The 26537-nt window shown below is 35.3% G+C and overlaps 1 protein-coding gene across 1 annotated transcript in view; it reads right to left on the minus strand.

Annotated features, from left to right (window-relative positions):
* The window catches only part of LOC136026425 (slowpoke-binding protein-like), a 248277-nt gene that overhangs the window by 200654 nt on the left and 21086 nt on the right, over window positions 1–26537 (minus strand). The window contains exons 3-4 of the mRNA XM_065703005.1: window positions 17239–17355; window positions 5097–5228 (exon numbers count right to left, since the gene is read on the minus strand). Coding sequence (XP_065559077.1) covers window positions 5097–5228; window positions 17239–17355 — 249 coding nt within the window. The remainder of the gene's footprint in view (window positions 1–5096; window positions 5229–17238; window positions 17356–26537) is intronic.

The following is a 26537-nucleotide window of genomic DNA, read 5'->3' on the forward strand; positions in this document are numbered from 1 at the left end:
TACGAATATCGTTCAAAGACAAATTTTTAATTGTAAGAAGACCGTTGAAAGAGAAATTTCTAATTGTAAAATGACTGAAGAACCTACAATGGCAACACCCGAGGAAGCTGCTCAAAACGAATGTATTCAAGCCGAAGTAGCTGAGTTGGTAAAGCGTTATGTTTCAGGTTCTAGGTCCGAGAGGCTCCAGGTTTGAACCTTGGCTTTAGCATTAATACAAAAGAAGAAAAAAACTAAAAAAGGTAAAAACTACAAAAAAAACTAATATGGCGCGTAACGACTTACGCGCGCGGAGGGCTTTGGGGGCTGGGGTGGCGCGAAGCGCCACCCCAACAGCTAGTAAAAAATATCTATCGGGGTGTTCAAAACGTCAGAAAACGCTCAAGTGAGGGTAACGGGCGGAAATATCTCTTTTTCCACTTGTATAATATTGATTTCAATACCCTAAGAATAATGTCTTTTAACGGTGTTTGTGAAATTGTTTATTAATAAAACGTGTACATACAAAAAGGCTTTGATTTTTACGATTCCCTATTTCAGGATGAATATTCAATATATTTCGCTAATAAAATTTTATCTATCAATTTCAATCTAGCCTATGTACATAGGTATACTTGTTCAAGATTGCCTCTAATATAACCGTAAAATTCCGTTTAGCAAAGAGGAAAACATAGACTTTTGACCGTATATGAAGGTGTACCATATTCTAGCCATAAGAAAACTGTCTGTTTTATTTTATCTCTAATAGCACATTTCATGTGCTAAGAACAATCTACAATGATCTCTGATAATATCCTCTAGCATTAAAGAACAAACAGGAGTCCAATAAATCAAAAATCAATAGCATTTGTCGATACTTTCATGCTCTCGAGCGGAAAGGATTGAAACATAAATTTAATCAGTCTAGAAACTGTACAGGGAATTCGCCGAGCGGGGGAAGCATTTTGTCACACAGAATCTATTTTCTGAATCATAACAACATCAATTTCTTCTTGGCCCAGATGTCCAAGGCATAGTTACATTTGGAAAATCTCCGGTCTAACATTCGATTCCTATTACGGACAAAAATCTTTGGAATATATAGGTTGCCTGAGGAAAAAATCTTGAAGAAAAATGTGTCTTGATTTCTTTGAAAGGAAAATGTCTTGAAAGACAAATATCTTTAAACAAAAATATCTTAAAGTATTATGTAACATTCCCGGGTGTGAGCCGTTATTACAAAACACTTACGCGTGTGCCGTCATTACAAAACACTTACGTGTGCGCCGTCATTTTTAACACCAACATGTGTACCGTCGTTACGGAACAGTCCCTTATGTACCGCCATTATGAAGCATCCACATGTTCGCCATCCTCATTTACAAAGAGTGGTTCCCCAAGGGTTCCTGAGCTCTAACAAGTCACACGAGGCTACAGCATTCTCACTAAATTTAAAAAGTCATGCAAGATTACGTAAATCTCAAGATCAGTAAACACTCCCTATAATGCTGGCTTTCCCGCTTGACTAGGGGATATGTGTTACATGGGGATGGTGGGATATGTGTTTCATGGGAATGGTGGAATATTGCTGTCATGGGAATGGTGAAGTATGGCTGTCATGGGAACGGTGGAATATGTTTCCCATGGAAATGGTAGGATATGGCTGCCATGGGAATGGTGGCATATGGTTGTCAATGATTTCGTAGTGGCGATAGTCCTTGCCTTATGATTCCGGTGAAAACAAGGCGCAATCTTTCTACCTCGTTTCTAAGAAGTCGATGGTAAGAAGTAAAGGAGGAGGAAGGTTAGAGCTATTGGAGGGCCACTTTTGTTTCCCCAGTCAAACAGATTCAAACAGATGAAGTTTAAAAATGTAACCTACCTTTCAGATTAAAAACAAAAGTTGGAGCCCCCAGGAAAGACCAGGCACAAATTTGAACCTGTTTTACACCAAGTCAACAACAAGTTCTTTCTAAAGACCTTTTTTGTACCATCCCAAGGTTCAGCAGCATACATTTAGAGTATTTCTGTGCCAAGTCAGGATTTAGCTTCTTTTTATTGAAAAAATGCGGACGTTACTCATTTCTGCCCACACCACAGCTTGACCTTTGTTTTTGGACTGATTTAGAATTAAATCAGGCCTTAGGTTTTTTTGCAGTGAATCAAAGATTATCTCATTAATCTCAATATAATTTCAAATGACCATCTCAAGACTGTTTGCTGCTATATCAATTTAGTCCATAGCTTGGACTCACCTCACTTTGCACTAAAATTGAGAGTCATTACATGAATCCGCTTGAAGCAAGTTCTAATGTCCCTATAATTAATCGTTGCTGGAGACAGGGATTCATGAAGGGATAATAGGCCCAATTTAAGCCTATATCGATACATATTACGTTCTTTCCATGATTTCGTGTTCAACAAGATGCAAAATACCCACCTAAAATGTATAGTATCAAATATATTTCGTATAAATGTATACTAAAATATAAACGTGAAGAGCCTTGCCATTAGGGTTGCAGGAATGTTTTTACCCCACGAGGAGCATTTATTTTGGACCTTTAATAATTCTCAGCACATGGCTATGAGCACTGTCAATCTAAGTTTTGACCTCAACAAACCTCAAAAGTAGTAAATAAAATCAGTGAATAATTTAAGCACTAAAATTATTTTTGCAGAAGACAAGATATAATATCCTCTAAAAAAGATTGATTGCTTTTATCTTCAGCAAAACAAGTTTCTATGTTCACAAAGAAGCTTAAACTGATAGCATCAATAAAAAATCTTTTTATTGTCATTGAGAGGCTGGGAGTGGGGGTGGCTAAAGGTTCTATTGGCCTTTCGAAGCCCATAGTTCTCCATTATATTTGTGAAGGGGTCTATTCACAAGGGCAAAAAAAACGGCCTTTCTTTTATTTACAACAACCGATCTGTAGAGTTTTGTTTTTCTTCTTAATCCTTTCAATTACAAGTCAAATATCTGAGCCAAAATTTCTCTGAAAAAAAAAAAGAACTACAGTAGTATCTTCTTTTAAAACTAACTCTAAAAGAAAAAGTCATTGCCCAGGAACAAATTAAAAAACTACAACATGCAGGAACCTGTGTACCATGCGTTTCTATTGAAAAACAGCACTGGGAATGCAGTTAAAGTAGCGTAATCTAGCGATTTCGCTAGATTCCAGTTGGCCACCACCATTTACATAAATTTTTATTAATATCTCCTTATACAGCCATCATCTCTAGAGTCTAGATGATGATAGGAAATCTTATCATAAATAAAGATTTAAAGGAAATTGGAACTTCCTGGGAGGGTGTAAAGAGGGGGGCCTTGAATAGATTAGGTTGGAGGAGGAGCGTGCGTAGCTGGGATGACCTCAGGCGTCTTAGTGCTGCGGTGAGTTATTATTTGTAGTAGTATCTCTAGTTACACAACTTAAGTAATTAATTCACGTGACAAAACGAAAATATCATGACTAACCCCAAGGTGAAAGCCAAGAAGTCATATTTTCCTTGCGCAGTGAAGTGCAAAATTTTGGTATCTTATAATTCCTGATGAAGACTGTAAAATGAGAGAGATGAGGAATTACATTAAGCAACCTACTAGTAGGGCTAATCTTGTCGATCTTGTCTATCTGGAGCTTATCTTAGGAAAGAGAAGACAAACTTTTCAGGAAAAGAGGGGGAATTTCACTTCTTTGCATTGGGAGACATAAATTTAAAGCTATGTTTCATTTTCCATCATATGTCTGGAATGGCACATTAAATCCCTGGATCTACAATTCATTTAAAAAGGAAAAGAAAAAAATGTATTGAGACATCTTCTCAACGTCAGCTCTTAAGATCAAGCCAAAATTGAGGCATTATTTATGGAGAGAAAAATGCTTTGTGTACATAATGCTTGTGCCACGTCTTGTCAAGTCTTGTGCCACGTCAATTTTTGGCTTGTCTTGTCCCTCCCTCTTTCTCCCCTGCCAAATTTCTCTTACTTTAACAACAGATTCTTCTCACCTTGAATAACATCTAATATAATCATGTTTTATTGTGAATTTATTGCACAACAATAAAGCATATGCATGTTTTATGTATTGTACACAACACAATGCGTGGCACAATGCTTTCTGAAACCTGAGCAATTCCGAAGGATCAAAATTTATTTTTATTCACGCGCACCATCTATCTTGCTAAAACTGAATATTGTTCTTTTGTTTAAACTGTACAAAAAAAATATTTGATTATCGCTACTTTGAGCGACCATAGCGATGAAAGAAACCACTAAAAACCAAGCCAAAATAAGTTACCTAAATGTATTGAATCAATGGCTAGATGCAGTTGTGTCTTTATTCTTTTTTTTTTAGAAAAGTCATGTGGTTCAGGAATATAACGAGGAAACAGTGGCGTAATATTTAGTTTTGTTAAACTGAACTGATAAAATCTTTCACGTAAGGCCATGGGCCATCCCTAAATTAAACCTGTGAGTTGAATTTAGCATAGAAATTTCTAAGGGGGAATGGCTTTCGCTGAATTTTATGCATTTCCCAGTCAAAATTCCACAGTTATGTCGAGGGACATTTGAACTGTGTTTTTATTTTTAAATGATTGACTTGTTACGATCAGTAATTTAAGAAATTATTAGATGAAAATTCGTTTGGGAAAGCTTAATTCCAACCACTTTTCAATTAAATCTACCCTGCCCATTTGGGAGAAAAAGGAGCTAATTAGAAAACTCACACAAATATGCATTGTAAAGATGTCGTTAGCTTGAGCTGTAGCGCAACTAATTTTAAGTAATCTCAGTTTTTTAGTCATTAATGCAATTAACTTTAACTAATCTAAGTTTGTTGTGCAGCATGCTAAAACTCAAAATCTGCACACTTTTTGAAAATTTCACTAGTTGTCCGCAATAAAATATATGCGTCGAAGATTCTATCAAAAATTTTAAAATATAGGCAAATGATCAGAAATACAATCACCTGCTCATCAGATAAGAGATAGCGTGCCTTTTTCTCCGAACCCTAATTCCAAATTCCAAATAAACTGGTTAAGAAACTAGAGGTCTTTTGAACTTTCATATGATGAAAATTTAAAGTTTTACTCAACAGAAATCAACAAAATCCTACCTTTTCCGTTTCCTCCAATATTCCTCTAGGGATAAGAAATTAAAGAGCTTGGAAATACTCTCAAATCCTGGGATAATTTTTCCAGATTTTCTAGTCATCTGAGGTGTCCTTTGACGCGATTTTGAAATTGATCTAAGAGAAGACAACATAATTAGTTTATTACAAAATAGCCAGTCTGTAACAACAATGTTAGAAACAATACTGTAGTAGAAGAAAGAGAAGAGCAAATTCGTAAAAACAGAAAAAGCCTAAATTCATATAAACATGATAGAACATTTGGCCTTCATCGGTGCAAATAGAATAAAACTTGAGCAGGGTTACCTTCATTTGGGAACATATTGGCAAAATTTTGTTAAAATTTTAAGTTTGTTTATGACGAGGACGCTGAGTAAAGATTTCTGTCAAAATATTTGCATTCTCCTCTCATTTTTTCACTGGCTATAAATTTTAGTGTTTTTTTTTTAAATATTATCCTTGAAGCAAGGGCGCTCACAGATATTATTACCTTGGGGGGGGGTGGTTGATCTTTAAAACGTTTTATACCAGAAAAATTCATACGGTAGAAAAAAATAAGTAAAAAGCAAGTTCAGTCAATAGAAATCAGAAATAAAATAGACAATAGGGGATGAAATATCAAGATATAGCATACATGTTGCATATGTGATATGAATGTAAGAAAAGATAAGCCGGTTTGAGCATGAACTTGCACGTGCTATATTTATCTAATTTTACGGGCTGGTAGAAATATATTAGACTTAGACATAGACTAGATTAAAATTTAGTAAGTCGGCTTCTAGGAGCAACTATGTAAATTATGTTTTTACGTCCTGTCGGATTTCATTATGAGCGAAAATATAGAAAATGTAGGGATGGGAGAATATCATAAAGAAAGATTTAAGGGAAATGGGAACTTCCTGGTAGGGCATAAAGAGGGAGACTTTGAATAGATTGGGAACGAGGAGGAGCGTGCGTAGCTGTGTTAGCCCCAGGTGGGTTGGTGCTGCAGGGAGTTGTTAGCAGTAGTAATACATATTATACGCCTGAAGGTTGTTGTTTATGATCCAAAAGATTCTGTCATAATAGCTCAAGCTGTTTTGTACAGATTATTTGACTTTTAAGTGACCTAGTGTCCGTGGACGAATTTGCTATTAATTTTCTCATTGAGAATGAGCTACCTCTAAGTTTGATAAAAATAAATATATATTTTGACTAAAAAGAACCCTTTTTTTAGAACAGTTCTATGAATGATAGCTTTCAGTGTCCCTCTACACCTCGAAAAGACATCACCTCTAAGTTTCCTCATGAGGAAAAACCTGAAGGGCGTAACTGGTAGCTCTCTAATCACTCTTGAATCTTAAAAATATGCTCTGGAACTTTTCAATTTCCAATTGAATGAGCTCCTTTCGAAGTTTCTATGACACCTTCTTCAATACGGAGTGTCTTGGTGGAAAAAAAAATACTTTTTCCCCACATCACTCTTTAATTTGGCAGCGCTATGGCAGTTCCTCAGATTCTTTCCTATACTAATTTAAATAAAGTTTTAAGAGTTGTTGGGGCAATTATATTTTCAGGGGGGAGGGGTGTAACAGAACCCATTTTACTGCAAAAAAAAATTGTCTGTGTAGTCTATATTTTGGTAGTAGCCATTGTGTAGTATGTGAACGTCTGTAACTGTACAATACAGTGATATGTTGGTATGTTAGGTGTCTAGCTAATTTCTCTAACCCTAAAAGGTGAAACACTCCATAGTTACCAAATGTGTAAAAATTTGTTGCAAAAAAATGGCTAGAGAGAAAAAATATCAAGTAAGGGGAAACCGCCATTTAAGCTGATTCAGGAATCTGAACTATATTTTAATCTGAAGCTTAAGCGTTTTTTAGTATAAGATAAAATAAAAATCAACTTGCGAGGGTCATGCCCAAACATAATGTTACATTCAACTCAATAGATCCTTAATAATTTGATTTGCTATTTACATCTTGATCCAACTAAATTTTTGAGGGGTTTCAGGCTGTTTTTCAAAGTCTCTATAATTTTATTTTTGTTGTAAACTTTTACTTTTAACATTAATTGCAAAAATAATTACCATTCCAGAATCACTGTCAGATAACAATTTTTTCCCAATAGGCAGATTTTTAAAAAACATCTTTCCTAACTTTTAGTTACTATGGACTAAAAGTAACTAAAACTTACTAGGTGCAGCTACAGCTGCAACCATTATTATTGTACGAATAAGCCAATTCAAGTTTTCATTCTATAGCATATCAGTTATTGTCGAAAACTACATTTTGTTTGATATAACCAAACCCGGAAAATGTTTTCCAGAATACAATATTACTATTTTAACTTTTAGTAACTATTTGCAGCTGTTTTTATCTACCATGTTTCAGCTATATCAACAACCAAGAACCCAATGAAACTTATACAATCTCCATTTATAACGAACCATACCGATCCTTTATGTAAACTGATATAAACTAGATCGATCTTGTCGGGAAATAAGTGTGTATAAATATATTCAATTACATTCAATTATTACATTATATACGGCTACAACCTAAGCTTATGACGTCATTAATCAAGCTTGTACATGAAAATGCAGTTTTTTGTAAAAATTCATTCTATTAAAAAAAATGTAAATATTAGAAAAGCCACTATATGTAGCAATTTCCTTTAAAATGTGCCAGTATACAGCTCTCTAGGATGTTCCAGTGCCCCACTAGATGAAGAGGAAGAACGGGAAAAATAAATGCCTTTGATGCAGAATTTCGAAGTTCAAACAAATTTTCTTGTTTTCTAAGGCAATAGATTTTTCTCCTTATTCAAGGCAAGGGACCGTAAGTTTTATGTAAAGGTTTTCCGACAAAACGGTTCTAATAGTGTATTTCTTGCTGAGATCTGAAAGTGTTTTTTTTTTAGAAATTATGGGCAATTGTAAATCTTAGTATTGGACGTTATCGTCTCTTGCTAGGTCACTAGCTACCACTGCAACCCGGATTGCTAGCTTCCGCTGCAACCCAGATGTCATTATAGCCTACATCATAATATCGCATTATGTTTTACGTCATTTATGGTTACAACCTAGGATTATGACGTCATTCATCAGTCTTGTACATTAAAATACAGTTTTTCGTAAGAAATTATGCAATTTTAAAATTACTCATGTTAATTACGAAAGTTATTTTTTAAATACGTCAATTTCCTTTAAAATGAGCCATTTAATAGCTTTCTATGATGTTCCAGTGTCCTGTTAGCCTCGGAGAAAAAAAATGCCGTCGATGCAGAATATCGCAGGTCAAGCAACTTATCTTTTTTTTTAAGCAAATGTATTTTCCTGATTATTCAAGCCAGGGAGTTATAAGTTTCCTATATAGGGTTGTCGGACAGGACAATTCTAATAGTGTACATATTCTTTTTCTGATTCTATTTTTAGGAGTTATGCACTATTCTATTTTTTACTTTGGGACGTGATTATATTTTCAAGGCTGCTAGCAACCGCTGCAACCCGAACCATTTATAGTGAACCAAACTTTTGTCCTGTGTAACGTTTTTTACTATAATAGTGTATTGATCCTTTATATTATCCTTGGTGTTGACCATTTTTGAAGCACATTATTCTCTCTTATTTCATTTTGAATTTTCATTTATTTCAGACAATTTTTCAATGACCTTTGCTCTATCTGCTCGGAATGATCGTAGTTGTCCATCTTCTGTTTTATTTTGTTGCCTGCTTCCAAAGTTCTGATATTTATTTAAATTACTATGGACTAAAGTTCGTTTTTTTATGTACAAAAAAAGACATAGATGCTGTCGATGCAGAATATCATAGTTCAAGCATCTTAACTTGTTTTTCAGGCCAATAGATTTTACTCGTCATTCAAACCAAGGAACGGTAACTTCTAATAGAATATAAGGCGATTCTAATATTGTACTTCTTGTTTTGAATCTGACACAATTTTCACGAGTTATAGGCTATCACATTTTTTTGTATCAGAAATCTATATATGTAAAAATAAGTCGTTTGTGTGTTGTGTGTTGACTGACGTTATGCACGTTTGTCGACTGACGTCATTACAAGGATTGGGCATTATGCCATCATGAAGTTGTCGACTCACGTAATGTTTATCGACTGACGAAATTACAGACCGGGACACCGGGACACAAATGACGATCGGGACACAGGGAATATAAATGACGACCAGGACACTCAAAGAGAAATTACAGACTGGGACACCAGGACACAAATAACGACCGGGACACAGGGAATATAAATGACGACCGGGACACAGGGACACAACTACAACAGGGATGCCGGGGGCACAGTGGTGATATATAAATGCCGACCGGGACACAGGGAATGTTTGATTAGTAATCACCATCAACAAAGCTCAAGGGCAATCATTAGAACAATGAGGTATAGATCTGAATACAGATTGTTTTTCCCATGGACAACCGGGACACAAATGACGACCGGGACACAGGGAATATAAATGACGACTGAAAGAGAAATTACAGACCGGGACACAAATCACAACCGAGACACCGGGACCAGGGAATATAAATGACGACCGGGACACTCAAAGAGAAATTAGAGATTGGGACACCGGGACACAAATGACGACCGGGACACAGGGAATATAAATGACGACCAGGACACAGGGACACAACTACAACGAGCACGCCCGGGGGCACAGGGGGGATATATAAATGACGACGGGGACACAGGGGATGTTCGATTAGCAATCACCATCAACAAGGTCAAGGGCAATCATTAGAATAATGAGGTATGGATCTGAATACAGATTGTTTTGAATCTGACACAATTTTCACGAGTTATAGGCTATCACATTTTTTTGTATCAGAAATCTATATATGTAAAAATAAGTCGTTTGTGTGTTGTGTGTTGACTGACGTTATGCACGTTTGTCGACTGACGTCATTACAAGGATTGGGCATTATGCCATCATGAAGTTGTCGACTCACGTAATGTTTGTCGACTGACGAAATTACAGACCGGGACACCGGGACACAAATGACGATCGGGACACAGGGAATATAAATGACGACCAGGACACTCAAAGAGAAATTACAGACTGGGACACCAGGACACAAATAACGACCGGGACACAGGGAATATAAATGACGACCGGGACACAGGGACACAACTACAACAGGGATGCCGGGGGCACAGTGGGGATATATAAATGCCGACCGGGACACAGGGAATGTTTGATTAGTAATCACCATCAACAAAGCTCAAGGGCAATCATTAGAACAATGAGGTATAGATCTGAATACAGATTGTTTTTCCCATGGACAACCGGGACACAAATGACGACCGGGACACAGGGAATATAAATGACGACTCAAAGAGAAATTACAGACCGGGACACAAATCACAACCGGGACACCGGGACCAGAAAATATAAATGACGACCGGGACACTCAAAGAGAAATTAGAGATTGGGAAACCGGGACACAAATGACGACCGGGACACAGGGAATATAAATGACGACCAGGACACAGGGACACAACTACAACGAGCACGCCCGGGGGCACAAGGGGGATATATAAATGACGACGGGGACACAGGGGATGTTCGATTAGCAATCACCATCAACAAGGTCAAGGGCAATCATTAGAATAATGAGGTATGGATCTGAATACAGATTGTTTTTCCTATGGACAACTATATGTTGCATGCTCAAGAGTCGGTAAACCTGACAATCTATTTATATGCACAGACAATGGGACAGCGAAGAATGTTGTATATTCGCAAGTTTTATGTAGTTAAAAACACACACACATATATCTATACTAGCTGTTGGGGTGGCGCTTCGCGCCACCCCAACACCTAGTTGGTGGGGGCGCTTCGCGCCCCCCCCAAGCCCCCCCGCGCGCGTAAGTCGTTACGCGCCATAATAGTTACGCGCCATTGTAGTTGTGTCCCTATGTCCCACCTGTGAATATAGATAGATATATATATATGGTTTTAACTACGTAAAACTTGCGAATATACAACATTCTTTGCTGTCCCATTGTCTTTGCATATAAATAGATTGTCAGGTTTACCGACTCTTGAACATGCAACATATAATGGTCCATGGGAAAACAATCTGTATTCAGATCTATACCTCATGATTCTAATGATTGCCCTTGAGCTTTGTTGATGGTGATTGCTAATCGACCATTCCCTGTCCCGGTGTCCCGGTCGTCATTTACATCCCCCTGTTTCCCCCGGTGTCCCCGTTGTAGTTGTGTCCCTGTGTCCCGGTCGTCATTTATATTCCCTGTGTCCCGGGTCCCGGTCGTCATTTGTATCCCGGTGTCCCGGTCTGTATATACATTCGTTTTTTAGTTTTGTTTTTCTCCTTTATTTTTTTCCTTTTTTTTTCTTTTTTAGCTTATTTAGATTTTTAGATTTTTTAGTTTTTTTTATTAGTTTTTAGTTTTTTTTTCTTTTTAGTTTTTTTGTCCCGGTCGTCATTTATATCCCCCTGTTTCCCCCGGTGTCCCCGTTGTAGTTGTGTCCCTGTGTCCCGGTCGTTATTTATATTCCCTGTGTCCCGGTCGTCATTTGTATCCCGGTGTACCGGTCTGTATATACATTCGTTTTTTAGTTTTGTTTTTCTCCTTTATTTTTTTCCTTTTTTTTTCTTTTTTAGTTTATTTAGATTTTTAGATTTTTTAGTTTTTTTATTAGTTTTTAGTTTTTTTTTTCTTTTTAGTTTTTTTGTAGTTTTTACCTTCTTTTTAGTTTTGTTAATTTTTTTTTTACTTGTGTCCTGGTCGTCATTTATACTCCCTGTGTCCCGGTGCTTTGTTGATTGCTAATCGAACATTCCTTTTGTCCTGGTCGCTTTCTCTTTGAGTGTCGTCATTTATTTTTTTCTTTTTTAGTTCTTTTAGTTTTTACCTTTTTTAGTTTTTTTTTAGTTTTTAGTTTTTTTAGTTTTTTACCTTTTTTTAGTTTTTTTAGTTTTTTTAGTTTTTTAGCTTTTTTATTTTTTTATTAGTTTTTAGTTTTTTTGTAGTTTTTGCCTTTTTTTTAGTTTTTTTAGTTTTTTAGCTTTTTTATTAGTTTTTAGTTTTTTTTGTAGTTTTTGCCTTTTTTTAGTTTTTTTAGTTTTTTAGCTTTTTTATTTTTTTTATTAGTTTTTAGTTTTTTTTGTAGTTTTTGCCTTTTTTTAGTTTTTTCAGTTTTGACGTCACCTGATCCACGATCCACAGATCCACAGACAACTTATTTTTATATATATAGATAGTTTTTTTTTTTTTTACTTATGTCCTGGTCGTCATTTATACTCCCTGTGTCCCGGTGCTTTGTTGATTGCTAATCGAACATTCCTTTTGTCCTGGTCGCTTTCTCTTTGAGTGTCGTCATTTATTAGTTTTTTCCTTTTTTTTTTTAGTTTTTTATTGGTTTTTACCTTTATTTTAGCTTATTTTTCAGTTTTTTCCTTTTTTTTAGTTTTTTTTTTATTTTTTATTTTTTTTAGTTTTTTGCCTTTTTTTAGTTTTTTTAGTTTTTTTAGTTTTTTAGCTTTTTTACTTTTTTTATTAGTTTTTAGTTTTTTTTGTAGTTTTTGCCTTTTTTTAGTTTTTTCAGTTTTTTTTTAGTTTTTTATTGGTTTTTACCTTTATAATTTTTTTTAGTTTTTTAGCTTTTTTATTTTTTTTATTAGTTTTTAGTTTTTTTTGTAGTTTTTGCCTTTTTTTAGTTTTTTCAGTTTTGACGTCACCTAATCCAGTTTTTTCAGGTGACGTCACCTGATCCATCCATCCATCCACAGACAGACAACTTATTTTTATATATATAGATATATATATATATATATATATATATATATATATATATATATATATATATATATATATATATATATATATATATATATATATATATATATATATATATATATATATATATATATATATATATATATATATATATATATATATATATATATATATATATATATATATATATATATATATATATATATATATATATATATATATATATATATATATATATATATATATATATATATATATATATATATATATATATATATATATATATATATATATATATATATATATATATATATATATATATTCAAATGTGGGACACAGGGACACAACTACAATGGCGCGTAACTAATATGGCGCGTAACGACTTTCGCGCGGGGGGGGGCTTGGGGGGCGCGAAGCACCCCCACTAGCTAGGTATTGGGGGGGGGGCGCTTCGCACCCCCCCCCCCCCAACAGCTAGTAATTATATATGCACGACGATGTGAAAAATCCCTGATGTTTATAGCATGAGCTGCTACAATGCTATAGAAAATCCAGTTTTTCGTAAAAAAAGATTTTATTTGAAAATTATTGTTTTAAATTGCAAAAGGTTTTTCGAAAAACTGCATCAGTTGTCTTTAAATGAGCTTTTAAACAGCTCTCTAAAATTTTCCAGTGCCCCTCTATCTGAGGAAGAGAAAAAAGAAAAATAAAGAGGCTGTCGATGCAGGACATCATGGTTATAGCCAATTTTCTTGTTTCGAGAACCTAATAACTATCTTTTTGGGGATGACTTAATCTCCCCCAATCCCCAAGGGAGGGGCTGCAAGTTACAAGCTTTGACCATTAAGTATAGTAATTATTAATTATGAAGTATACAGACTTTTCAGGGGACTTTTTTCTCGTTGGGGTGGAAGAGGGTCGCGGGGAAGAGTTTACGTGGGAGGATCTTACCGTGGAGAAATTTTTAATGAGGGAAGAGAATTTCCATGAAGGGGGTGCAGGATTTTCTAGCATTATTTAAAAAAATAATGAGAAAATAAATATTTTTTTTTCAACTGGAAGTAATGAGCAGCATTAAAACTTATAACGAACATAAAATATTACGTATATAAGGGGGTTCGTCTCCTCCACAATACCTTGGTCTTTACGCTAAAGTATTTTTAGTAATTTCAACTATTTATTCTAAGGCCTTTGTGATTCAGGGGTCATTCTTAAAGATCTTGGACAAAATCCGAGCTTTAGAGTAAAGAACGAGGTATTGACGAGGGGGCGAACCCCCTCACATACGTAATAAAAATAAACAAATATAGAAGCTCGTTACGTAAGTTAATCCGTAAGGTACATATGTTTATTACTAAGAAAAACACTCGTAAAAAATAAAAAATCTAGTTGCTTTTTTAAGTAACCGAAAATTGGAGGGCAACCTCCTCGCCCACCCCTTTTTTAATCAAAATCGTCCGATCAAAACAATGAGAAAGCCATTTATCCAAAAAACAAATAATATGTAAGTTTCGTTTTAATTATTCATGTGCTGTGAGCCAAAATTAAAGCATGCATTAATTAAAAAACGTTCAGAAATTAAATCATAGAAAACTGCCGAACTTGTTACTTTCTGTCAGCTAACCTACATTGTATATAAAAAAAAAAAAAACAAAAAAACATAAGCACATAAGTACAATACATTAACATAGCCTACAGTAATGAGCCCAATTGGCTTGTCAAATAAAAATGAGAACAATAGATAGAATGAATAAAAATGAGTACATAAGTACACAAACATAAGTACATAAGTAAAAAGCAAGTAACATAAGTAAAATGAATAAAAAAGAGTAAAGGAATAGAATAGAAGTACTTTATTATCTAGAAAACTCCCACTACATAAAACTACCGAACTTGTTGCCTTTAGTCAGCAAGCCTACATAAGCACACAAGTGAAATATTAAGACACTGCCTACAGCGATGGCCTGTCAATCAAACTGGCCTGTCAAATACAATGAGTACAATGAATAAAATGAAAAAAAAAGTGGGGACATGAGTAAAAACCTAAGTACACTATAAAAAAAACATACACCGCTGAATTCAACTGGCCTATCAGATAAAAATGAAACAACAAAACCAATATATTAACAATTTGAATTACACATTAACATGATGCATTACAAATTTTATTTATTTATGATTTCAACAAACGCTGGCACAAAGCTCTTTCTGTAGTGCTCAGTTCTTGCATTAACAGGATTTAAAAGTGGGATTTTCTGTGCTTTTGATCGAGGTAAACGGGGCTTTGGAGGGCAATAATGGGCTGAGAGTATACATTGAATTTGTGGGTTACAACACAGAGTATTTTCGAAATTGGTACAAAGAGTAACACGTCGGGCTGCCAAGGTAGGAAGGTGGAATTCCTTGAGAAGGAGAATGTAAGGCATTTTGCCGTGACCGTAAATAATTCTCAGGGCTCTCTTCTGGAAAATTTCTAGTCTATCGGACTGATCCGCCGTAAGACCGAAATGTCACACCGGGCAAGCATGCTCAAGCTGTGGACGGACAAAAAATGTATAAGGGCGGAGGATATATGCTTTTGGGCACGAAAATTAAGCAAATACCTTAAGGAGAGACAGAGATGTACTAGCCTGTTTAGCAATAGAGCAAATTTGGGCATCCCATTTCAAATCTCAGTCTGACCCCTAAGAGTTTAGTTTTTGTTACAATTATTTCATTAGGTATTGGGGTTATAAATGATGGCTTTGATTTAAGAAAATTAAATGTCATAATATGAGATTTATGGGAGTTCACTTTCATTTTTGACTGGGTTGCTTCACTTGCGAAGTCTTCGAGAATTCCCATTGCACTGCTCTTAATATTTCTTCTGCACTTTTCGAGCAATGACATGTCATCCACAAACTTCCACCGATTGGCTGACTCATTAGCAAGATTGTTAATCATTACCAAAATTAGTAAAGGACCTAAAAGCGTACCCAGCGGAACTGAATCGGGAGTGAATCAGAATGAACATTTTTATACTTAACAACTTGACTCCTATTTGACAGAAAAGATGCAATAATATTGACTAGAAAAAAGGGGACATTAAATTCATTCAGCAATTTTTCAATTAACACATTGTGACTAACTAGATCAAAAGTCTTTTGGAGATCAATTAAAAGGAGACTCAGCCAGGTATCTAGCTCGTCAGGTAATTTATTTCATTGACAAACCTTTCATGTTTCCGCATTGTTGTTCATCAGTAGGTTCGAGGATCGTGTTTTTTAGCGAATCTGCTGCGAAACTCTCATACATTTTGGAGAATATTGGTGTTAAGGTGATCGGTCGAACTCCATAGAAATCTAATCTAACACCTTTCTTCTGTATGGGTGTAATATATCCTTTTTTCCAGTACTTAGGGAATGAACCCCTTCTAGATATTGTATTAAACATATTTGATAAAGGTTTTGATTTCCTTATCAGGAAATGCTTTTATTAAATCAATTGAAATGTCAAGAGGGCATATTGAAGTTCTCTTTTGTTTATGTATTTTTGCCTAAACATCAACAGGTACTACAGGGATATCCTGGTCTGGTGCTGGGGGTGGGGGAATATGACAGTGTATGTATGTCTTTCTAACTAAAAGAAAATTAAAAAAATTAAACTTCAAAAAAATAAGTACAAAAAAGGAGGGTGGCAAAAATTTGGGCTGTGGGAAGGGGCATTAGGGGTTTTTGAAGTTGGGACATGAATGACCAAGGGCTGCCGTTTCATTGCCTACAAAATATACAACTTTATTAATTTCAACTTTATGATTGTATACCCCAATACTAAATAATATTATCAAAAGACAAAAAATCTAGTCAAGCAATTGTCATCTCTTGAATATTAACTATTATAATAACTGGACATTGCTTTTATTCAATGAAGATCGAAAAGTGTCTAATCATGCTCAGACAGGAATATTATGCAAACGTTGTAAGCGCTGTATACCTTTCTGTAAGTAGGTTAATGACTTAAATTGGATATAGTCTGTAGCTTTAGTGCCCAAATAATGTGTTTTTTCCGTATCTATGTTGGCTGCACTACTGCTTTTGAGGTTTCGACTTGATACTAATTGACGTTCCTAAGACTATTTTAAAAACCAGAAAGCATATAGTTTCTCTAGATTTAGCTCAATATACACTGGAAGTTTCAATTTTATATACTTGGCCGTTCCTTTAAAGAAAAAAAGGTGAACGTAATCAACTTTATTTGAATTCGTTTGTATCTGGGGGCTACACCAAATTTACAATTTTAATAGCTTTATTTGCTTTTCTTCTGACCAGAGTTCTCAATAAGTCTCATTTTAGGATGGCTTACCTTAAGGATCTCCTCATTTCTGTGTCTAAGCCCACTCGGCTCTCAAACAAATCCAAATCTCCATCTTCCAGTGCTAAGCTTTCTGGTCTTTTGGTACGAGCAGAATTGGCCCTTTGCCTATAAAAATTGTTAACAGGAATTAAGCAAATACCAAAATAAAATTTAAAAAAGTAACCAAGACTTGCGTAAGACTCATAAAAAATGAAGTACGATCACTATTTCGAAGTATTTTGCTTTACTTTTAGATATGTTCGAAAAGATTTATTTTTAGGCCAATATGGTCTTCCCTCATATAGCCCTGGTTGCACATTTTACCACTTAGAATGCATTTATTCAGTCTGAGCTTTGTTATTCTTACTTTAGAATTTTTTTTTTTACTACTTTCAAAACTTTAAATCTTTTTTTTAAATCAAACCTATACAGTGACTAATCTATCTCAATAAAAACACACGCCAATACCAAGATACGGCACAAGAATACCTTTTTTTACAACATGAGACTGGAGTACTTAAAATCAGTGACAAAAAGGTATCCAAGACACGACCTGAGCACAAAATAATCTGATTCAGCAAGAAGCCAAAATTTAAGAAGCGTAAGCAACGAAAATATCCTATCCTACTTGTTTATTTTCGCTACCATTAATGGCAAAACAAAAAAGAAGCTGATACAATTTTGTTAACTGGACTGTGAAGCATTCAAGAGCGAGTGTGACAAAGTTTATATGCGTTTTTATCGAAGGAGTTTTCGAGGAGTAGGACAATTTCGCTCTCAGGTCACGAAACTGGGACCTCGCAAAATTAAGCAAAGTGTGGGCTGCAATTTTTTTTTTCCAAATTAGGAAATTCTCAGTAGAATAGAGTTTCAAAAGATATTTGGCCTATCCAAACAAACAAAAGGCATTTAAAGACATGCGGGGAGAAAATTCAGTTTTAGTATGCAATTCAAGTCTTATTATACAGATAACGAGAGTATCATGATATTCACACAAGATCTTTACCAAAAGAAGATGCCAACGTAAACACTGAGAAAGACCAAATGAATTGTTCATAACAGTGTAGAAGTTAAAAGCTTTCAGCCAAGTTCACCTTCCCACACCGGGTGCTTACACCAGCCCTACCAACAAGCAAGAATGACCCTAAACTAGTAGGGCCTTTTACCCCTATTAGACATCACTCGTAACATTCAAGTTGTTTCTTGCGCTTTGTTGAAAACAATACAAAATAGCAGATGCATAGCGGGTGTCCACGAATCTTTTATATGAAAAGACAGTATTTTCATGTCTCTTGAAAAAGGGCTGTTTTCAGTAAAGTGCCGGTAACCACTTAAACTTTCTAAGACGAGGATGGGCCACCTAGTAGCTTCAGAGACCCTTGGAGAAAAAGAAGAAGATAAAATAACAAATAAACGGACACATTAGTAGGAATCTGTACAAAAAAAAGATTCTCCTCGGTCGAACTAAAATTTGTATCGAAGGTTTAGCATTTTCAAGGATGATAATTTCAATTCGTGTTATATAGTTCAATTTGACCTTTTGCTGGAAGGATTTCGGGTTTCCATTCAGGATTTCTTAAGATTTGGCTCATAATAATAAACTAGTGATCTATTGTAAATGATAAAATTTTACATTCCTGAAGCAGTATTAAACCGAAAATTTCTTGACCTTGAAAGTTCCTAAGAGAAAGTTCTTCAAATATTCGGTTACTATTGACCATTACAAGGTTGTGGCTTCCGATTGAACCTTAGATGGAATTTAAGAACAAATAAAAAATTAATGAAAGTTCTGCCATAAGTAAATATGATTTTTTTTTTCTTACAAAAACTGCAATATTAATAATAAAAACTTCAAGTTAACATTTCGTACTGAAGAACCCAATAATAAAATAAATGAATTCATTAACACATAATCTATATTTAGTAGTTAATAGAGCTGTAAAAGATGCATAAATATGTGAAGGGTGCTTCTCCACGAGAAAAAAAATACTCTTATGATTTGAAGATTCCAAAGTCAAATATAAAAATTCTAGTTAACTTGTGTAATGAAACAAAAAAAAATATTCAAGAGATAAAACCTAGGATAAAGAGCTCTAAAGAGTAGTTGCCCTCTTTTCAATGAAAATGAATATTGTCTGACTCTGGGAAGAACCATAATCTTCAGTAACTATGGTAACAAAAGCACTATGGTAACAAAAGCATTAGTGTTGTTCGTGCCGAACAACACTAATTTTCTTGATTTGCTGCATGGGCTTAGTTCTGTTTTTACCGAACAAAATGTAGCCTACATATGGCTAACCTTTCAGTTTAATTTTTCCTCGTTCTCCTCATTTTTCCCTTATAAACACCGATTCTTGGCACTTACGTATTATAGCAACCACGTCAAAAAAGTGAAATTAATCTTAATGAGATATACCAAGATATGATGAAAATTTAATAATTTAGTAATAAAATTATGGAAAATACAACTGAGAACAATGGAAAGCAGGCCACATAGAACGCATTATATTAAATGCCTAACCACCTCTATATATTAAATATTTAGTAAAAATATGCCTGCATAATAATTCATCTGGCTCAGGCTGAGCTGATTATCTCCGAGAAGACGCAGAAAACCGGTTTCATTACAGATCAAGAGTAAGGTGTGGTCGCTATAACACGTAAGTACAAAATTTACTAAAATGAGAAGCAAAATAAAAACAAAGTAACATACTCAGTTCACGTTAGTATTCATCAGTTACTACTAAGGACTATTAGTGGAATCTGTCGGGCAACACGCCTACGAAAGGAGACCCAGAACTATATTTCTTTTCGAGGATCGGATAAAAATATTTCAATCCCCCTAGCGGTGCGAGAAAACAGATGGAACTTCCAAAACTATGCATGCAATACGATACCATTTCAAGCAAAGCTACTGACTTGCAGCTTAGGTAGAAAGAGACTAGGCACTTTCCCACTATGGATTAGTACATACAAATATAGTTTCAGCGGAGTTTTCTTTGTTCTATGTGGGGATTACGTGGGAGGATCTTTCCATAGAGGGATTTATCATGAGGGAAGAGAATTTCCATGAAGAGGGCACAGGATTTTCTAGCATTATTTAGACAAACATAAATGAGAAAATAAATAAGAAAAAGGTTTTTTCAACTGGAAGTAAGGAGCAGCATTAAAACTTAAAACGAACAGAAATTTCTACGTATATATAGGGACTTGTCTCCTCCTCAAATATCTCGCTCATTACGCTTAAGTATTTTTAGTAATTCCAATTATTTATTCAACGGCCTTTGTGATTCAGAGGTCATTCTTAAGAAACTGGGACAACAATCAAGCTTTAGTGTAAAGAAAGAGGTATTGACGAGGGGGCAAACCCCCTCATACACGTAATAAAAATATACAAATAAAGAAGTTCGCTATGTAAGGTAATTCGAAAGTTACGTATATTTATCACTAATAAAATTGTTCGTAAAAAATAAAACGTTCTACTTGCCTTTTTAAATAACCAAAAATTGGAGGACAACTAGGCCTCTTCCCCCAACCCTTTTTTATCAAAATCATCCGATCAAAACTATGAGAAAGTCATCTAGCTAAAAAAAAATTAATATGACAATTTCGGTTTAATTATTCACATACGGTGATTCAAAATCAAACCATGCATTAATTCAAAAACGTTCAGAAATTAAATAAAAAACAATTTTTTTCCACAGAAAGTAAGGAGCAACATTAAAACTTAAAACGGACAGAAATTACTCCGTATATGAAAGGAGTTGTCTCGTCCTCGACACCTGGCTCTTTACGCTAAATTTTTTGTTCTTGAAAAAGTAGGGTTGTGAGAAACATTCAAACTTTAGCGTAAAGAGTGAGGCGTCGAGGAGGGACAACCTCTCTCATATTCGGATTAATTTCTGTCCATTTTAAGTTTTAATTTCACTCTTTACTTTCAGTTGAAAAACTTGCTTTTTTATCCAATAAATAACTCAGTCAAACTCAATACAAGCAGAAAATAATAGGAGCATGGCTGATGGTCCCCCTGAATTCTAAGGACCAAAAACTAATTAGCACTTTACTGAAAAAACGTGTTTTTATTTCTCAAAATATCAGAAAATAAAGAAAAATAATCATCATCACAACCGAGATTACTAAAAAAATGAATGTGTTTAACTTTAGCTTTAACTTTTATTTACATAATAAACCAAAATATAAACTGTAACAGATATAAATCACTAGGCAAAAAACGCTAGGGAAAAATTAAAATTTTGCTAACACATAGCGATTAACTACATCAACGTTCCAAAGGACATCCTAAATTAAGAATAATAATAAAAAAAAAACATAAATGTTCCTAGAAGCATCCTATACTAATTAAATAATAATGAAAGGAAAAAAAGGAAAAAAACAATTATCTTCTCTCAAACACCTCCAGGGTAACAACCCTCATCCAAATAAAACTCTCATCACCCCAACCCCTTCAACCTGCTCCTACCTCCAGTCCTATAGCCCACTCCAATCCCCCCCAAAATAAAAAAAAAAATTAAAACTAATTCTTCAACAAACACTTTTTTATCTTTTTTTAAACTGTGGGAGGTGCTCAGCCTCCCTAACGCTCACAAGAAGTGAATTCCATACAGAGGGACCATGATACTGCAAAGTAAAACCAGATCTTAAACTACTTTGAATATCCACAACCAAGTCATCACATCTTCTTGTATCATGCTCGTGAACAGAACTTCTAAAACAGTAAAACTCATTAAAAGTTTCCGGAACTAGATTATGCACATAATTAAACACAAACACTGCCGTTTGATAGTCCCTTATCTGTCCAACACTGAGTAGCCTTAGCGACTTAAAGCATGCACTGGTGTCTTTAACATTTTTTACATGCTTCCCAATTATTCTTGCTGCTTTATTTTGTAGAATTTGCACACGCTTGTAATTACAACATAAAAACTGCTGCTTCAAACTAAACATCCGTATGATATATACGGGTAGACTATTGCAAAATGTATCGCGCGAAGAGCACGCTCCGGCAGAATAGGCTTCAGTCTTCTCAGGATGCCAACTCCACGTGCAATTTTGGCAGAAATAATGTTGCTATGATGCTTCCACGATAGATTAAAATCCATATGGAAGCCAAGGTACCGCAGTGATTTAACTTGTAAAGTAGGTTTTCGACCTAATAGGGCTTTACTACTTACATCAACAGAATCACCTACTCTAAAGAATGTCAGTGAAACGTTTTCTTTACATTCATGCACAGCAAACTTAAAAATGTAAACAGTTCAAATCTTTTGAGAGCATCCTTAGCTTTTAATACTAAATCATCGACTGATTTTGCAAATACTGTTAGCACAGTGTCAGCCGCAAAAGAAGTAGTACATGCATCCTGCAGATAAAAGCGCATCATGTCAACGTAAACTAGATAAAGTAAAGGGCCCTGCACATAACCCGGAAGTACACCACACTTCACACGAAAAGGCGATGAGAGACATCATTTGAAAGGACTTTAAGGGACCTGTCGTAAAGATAGCTCTGAAACCGTCTTAGACAAACTCCATTTATTCCAAGACTGCTCATTCGATAAAGCAATACTCAGTAGTCAACCGTGTCAAACGATTTTCTAATGTCAAGGAAAATAGACATAAGTACGTTTCCTGAGTTTAATGCACAGTTAATACTTTGAACCAGGCGTTGTAAGGCGTGCGTCGTGGAATGACCCTTAAAAAACGGAAATTGTGTCTGACTCAAAAGCCTATTCATCTGAAGGAAATTATAGAGCCGTTTACGTACCACTTTCTTCAGTATCTTTGAATTGATGGGTAGAATTAATATGGGTCTCCAATTCACTATATCTGACTTTAACTATATAACTTTGACTATATAACTATACCACCTTTGTGAAATGGAATGACCTTAACCACCTTAAACTGCAACGAAAAACTTCCCTTTTTCCAGAAAAAGATTAGACCTACGTTGCCTGAGCAACGTGAAGTGTTGCGGCAACCTTTGTCCGGCTCGCCGAATAAAGTGCTGCGAGAGCAACACTTTGATTTGTTTCTTTATTATCGGTTAAACGCTGAAGATGTCAGCCTATCCAAGCTTTTAAAACGTTATGTTCAAAGAAGAACGCAATCAGTAATCACATGATCAAAGGCTATTCCTCAGCGTTGAAAAAACAACAATAGCAAAAGAATATCGAAAGAAGGGGCTAAGTTGACCTTGCAGCAAGTTGAACTTTATCCTTTTTAATCGTAGACATCGTGACGTATTTAAGCTTATTACAATATCTTATATAATCCAGTTGGTATTATAAAGCTATCTGTAACGTTTCAGGATCAAAATACCATAAATGACACTATTAATTATGAAGAAACTACTATGACATATTTTTTATCAGCTCATCACAAGCTATCGATAATACCGAACTAAGGGACTAAATTGACTTTGCAGCCAGTTGAACCTTATCCTTATCAATCGTAGACATCGTGACGGATAAAAACTTGAAACAGTATCTTATATGATCTAGTTGGTATTATAGAGCTATCCGTAACTTTTCAGGATCAAAATAGCATAGATGACACTCTATTAATTATTAGGAAACTGCATCGTTGTTTTACGTTATCGTTTGTACCCATTGCGTAAACACTTAATTCTAGGTTACAGTCAGTATGGGTAGGCTACGCCAACTAGCAAAAGTTACGAACCCTTCTTCACTGAAGATGATTGTAGCCTAACAGACAATTAATACTTACAAGTTCCCTAAATGTCTTACCACTGGAACCAGCTCAGTCTTACCATCAAACACACTGGAAACGAATAAGAAGTACACCAAAGAGCAAAATTTCCCAACCCCTCATTGCCAAAGATGATTATGAGCTAACAGCCGACCTTTGATTACAAGTCCCCTACATGTCTCACAATTGGTATCGGCTTATTTTTGGTTTCAGTATGTATCTTACTACTGAAGTTGTCAACCCCTTGAAATTCTCAAACTGGTAAAAATGGATGACATATACTTTGGTCAGCTCATCACGAGCTATAATACCAAAAGAAGGGACTAAATTGACTTTGTAGCCAGTTGAACTTTATCCTTTTCAATCGTAGACATCGTGACGGATCAAGACTTGGAACAATATCTTATATAATCTAGTTGGTATTATAAAGCTATCCGTAACTTTTCAGGATCAAAATACCATAGATGAAACTCTATTAATTATTACGAAACTGCCTCATTGTTTCACGTTATCGTTTGTACCCGTTGCGTAAACACTTAATTCTAGGTTACAGTGAGTATGGGTAGGCTACACCAACTAGCAAAAGTTACAAACCCCTCTTCACTGAAGATGATTGTAGCCTAACAAACGATTATTACTTACAAGTCCCCTGCATGTCTTACCACTGGAACCAAATTGGTCTTACCATCAAGTACACCGGAAACAAATAATAGGTACACCAACTAACCAAAGTTGCAAACCCCTTATTGCCGAAGATGATTTCGGATTAACAGCCGACTGTTGCTTACAATTCCTCTACTTGTCTCACAATTGGTATCGGCCTATTTTTGGTTTCAGTGTGTACCCTACTACTGAAGTTGTCAACCCCTTGAAACTTTCAAACTAGTATATCTCAAGAAGGAATTTGTGTACCAAAAAATGGATAACATATACTTTGATCAGCTCATCAAGAGATATCGATTGCCGTCGAAAAAAATCCTATCTGTCTTAGTTCAAAAGATGATTTTTTTGTCGTGGGCCAACTTTTTACCGTCACCACTCAGAAAGGAGCAAAGGATAAGCTCCAATTTCCTTAGCAATGACAGAACTTTTAAAGTTTAAGAGGTATATTTGATAACATTTCTCTACCTCAATCATAAGTACGAAAAAACAAATGAAAAACCCAGCCGAAATCACGGCAGCACTTTCGGACCCGTGGGTAAATGCCGCTTTTTTGCTTCTGTAAATTTTTCTATTTATCTCTGAACGAAGATATATTGGATTTGGGGCCGGGTAACTGCCACATATATTTAACACTTATAGATTTTAGTCCATCTTCCATTTGAAAGTGGTGCCTGCCTGCTTGCCTGCTAGATTGGAGCTTTCCACTCGAAAGCAGAAACAAGGTTTGAGGAAACGAAAGCTTGGCTGCACAACTTCGGATACCCCTCTCTGACCTAGGCTATATAACTCCACTTCACTTCGCACACCATAGTCTCTGGCTCGTGGACAAGCAAAACCATCCTTTTTGGCCCCAGGTAATAGTTCTGCGGAGCTTTCCAAAATGTAATGCCATAGTCATCAATCGGGCCTGAAGTCCACACTTTCCGTGAAAACCGCACAGGTTAGACCCTTACCAGTTTCCAGGAATAAGCCGAGATCGGCGGCATAGGAAAAAAAAACGGGACAAACTCAAAGTGTTGCTCTCGCGACACAATCAATGATAAAAACAAGACAGGGAAGAATCTATCCTAAAATCACTTTAAGAGCTCGAAGGGATAAACCATCAACACCGGCAGCATTAAACTTAAGTGAATGCACAACTTTACGCACTTCTTCACTCGTACACGGCTGAAATTCCATATTTAAAGTTTCACCACGGACATCATTAGTAATATTGCAGTTCATTTCATTATATTTGCTGCTAAAACTAGATTGCAACTCGGAGCCGATATTTGATATAAAAAAAAAAATAGCAAACTTATTCATAATTCCAGTTGCATTACCAAGATTACGCCCATCCAAATTAATGTCTGCCGTAGTTTCTTTTCCCTTACCTCCCATGATCTCATTTAAAATATTCCACGTTTCCATCATATTACTTTTACTATCCTCCAACTTGTTTCCATAATAATCAGACATTGCTTTTCTCAAAAAGTTTATTCACCAGATTTCTTTGCCTTGTAAATCAAACAGTTCGTGGTAACGAACTGTAGTAAGGAGCGACCCGGCTCAATAGTAACCAAAATTAAAAAAAAATGGAATTTTTATACCAATAGCAACATAAAAAAATTGCATTTTAATGCTGATTTTAAATATATAAGCTTCATCAAGTTTAGTCTTACAACCCCTAAAAGTCATAGAATCTTAACAAAAATCACGCCATCAGATTCAGCGTATCAGAGAACCCTATTGTAAAAGTTTCAAGCTCCTATCTACAAAAATGTGGAATTTTGTATTTTTTCCAGAAGGCAGATCACAGATGCGTGTTTATTTGTTTTTTTTTTTTTTTCCCAAAGGTGATCGTATCGACCCCGTGGTCCTAGAATCTTGCGAGAGACCTCATTCTAACGGAAATGAAAAGTTCTAGTGCCCTCGCTA

Source organism: Artemia franciscana, chromosome 4 (assembly GCF_032884065.1).
Source record: "Artemia franciscana chromosome 4, ASM3288406v1, whole genome shotgun sequence".
Classification (NCBI taxonomy): domain Eukaryota; kingdom Metazoa; phylum Arthropoda; class Branchiopoda; order Anostraca; family Artemiidae; genus Artemia; species Artemia franciscana.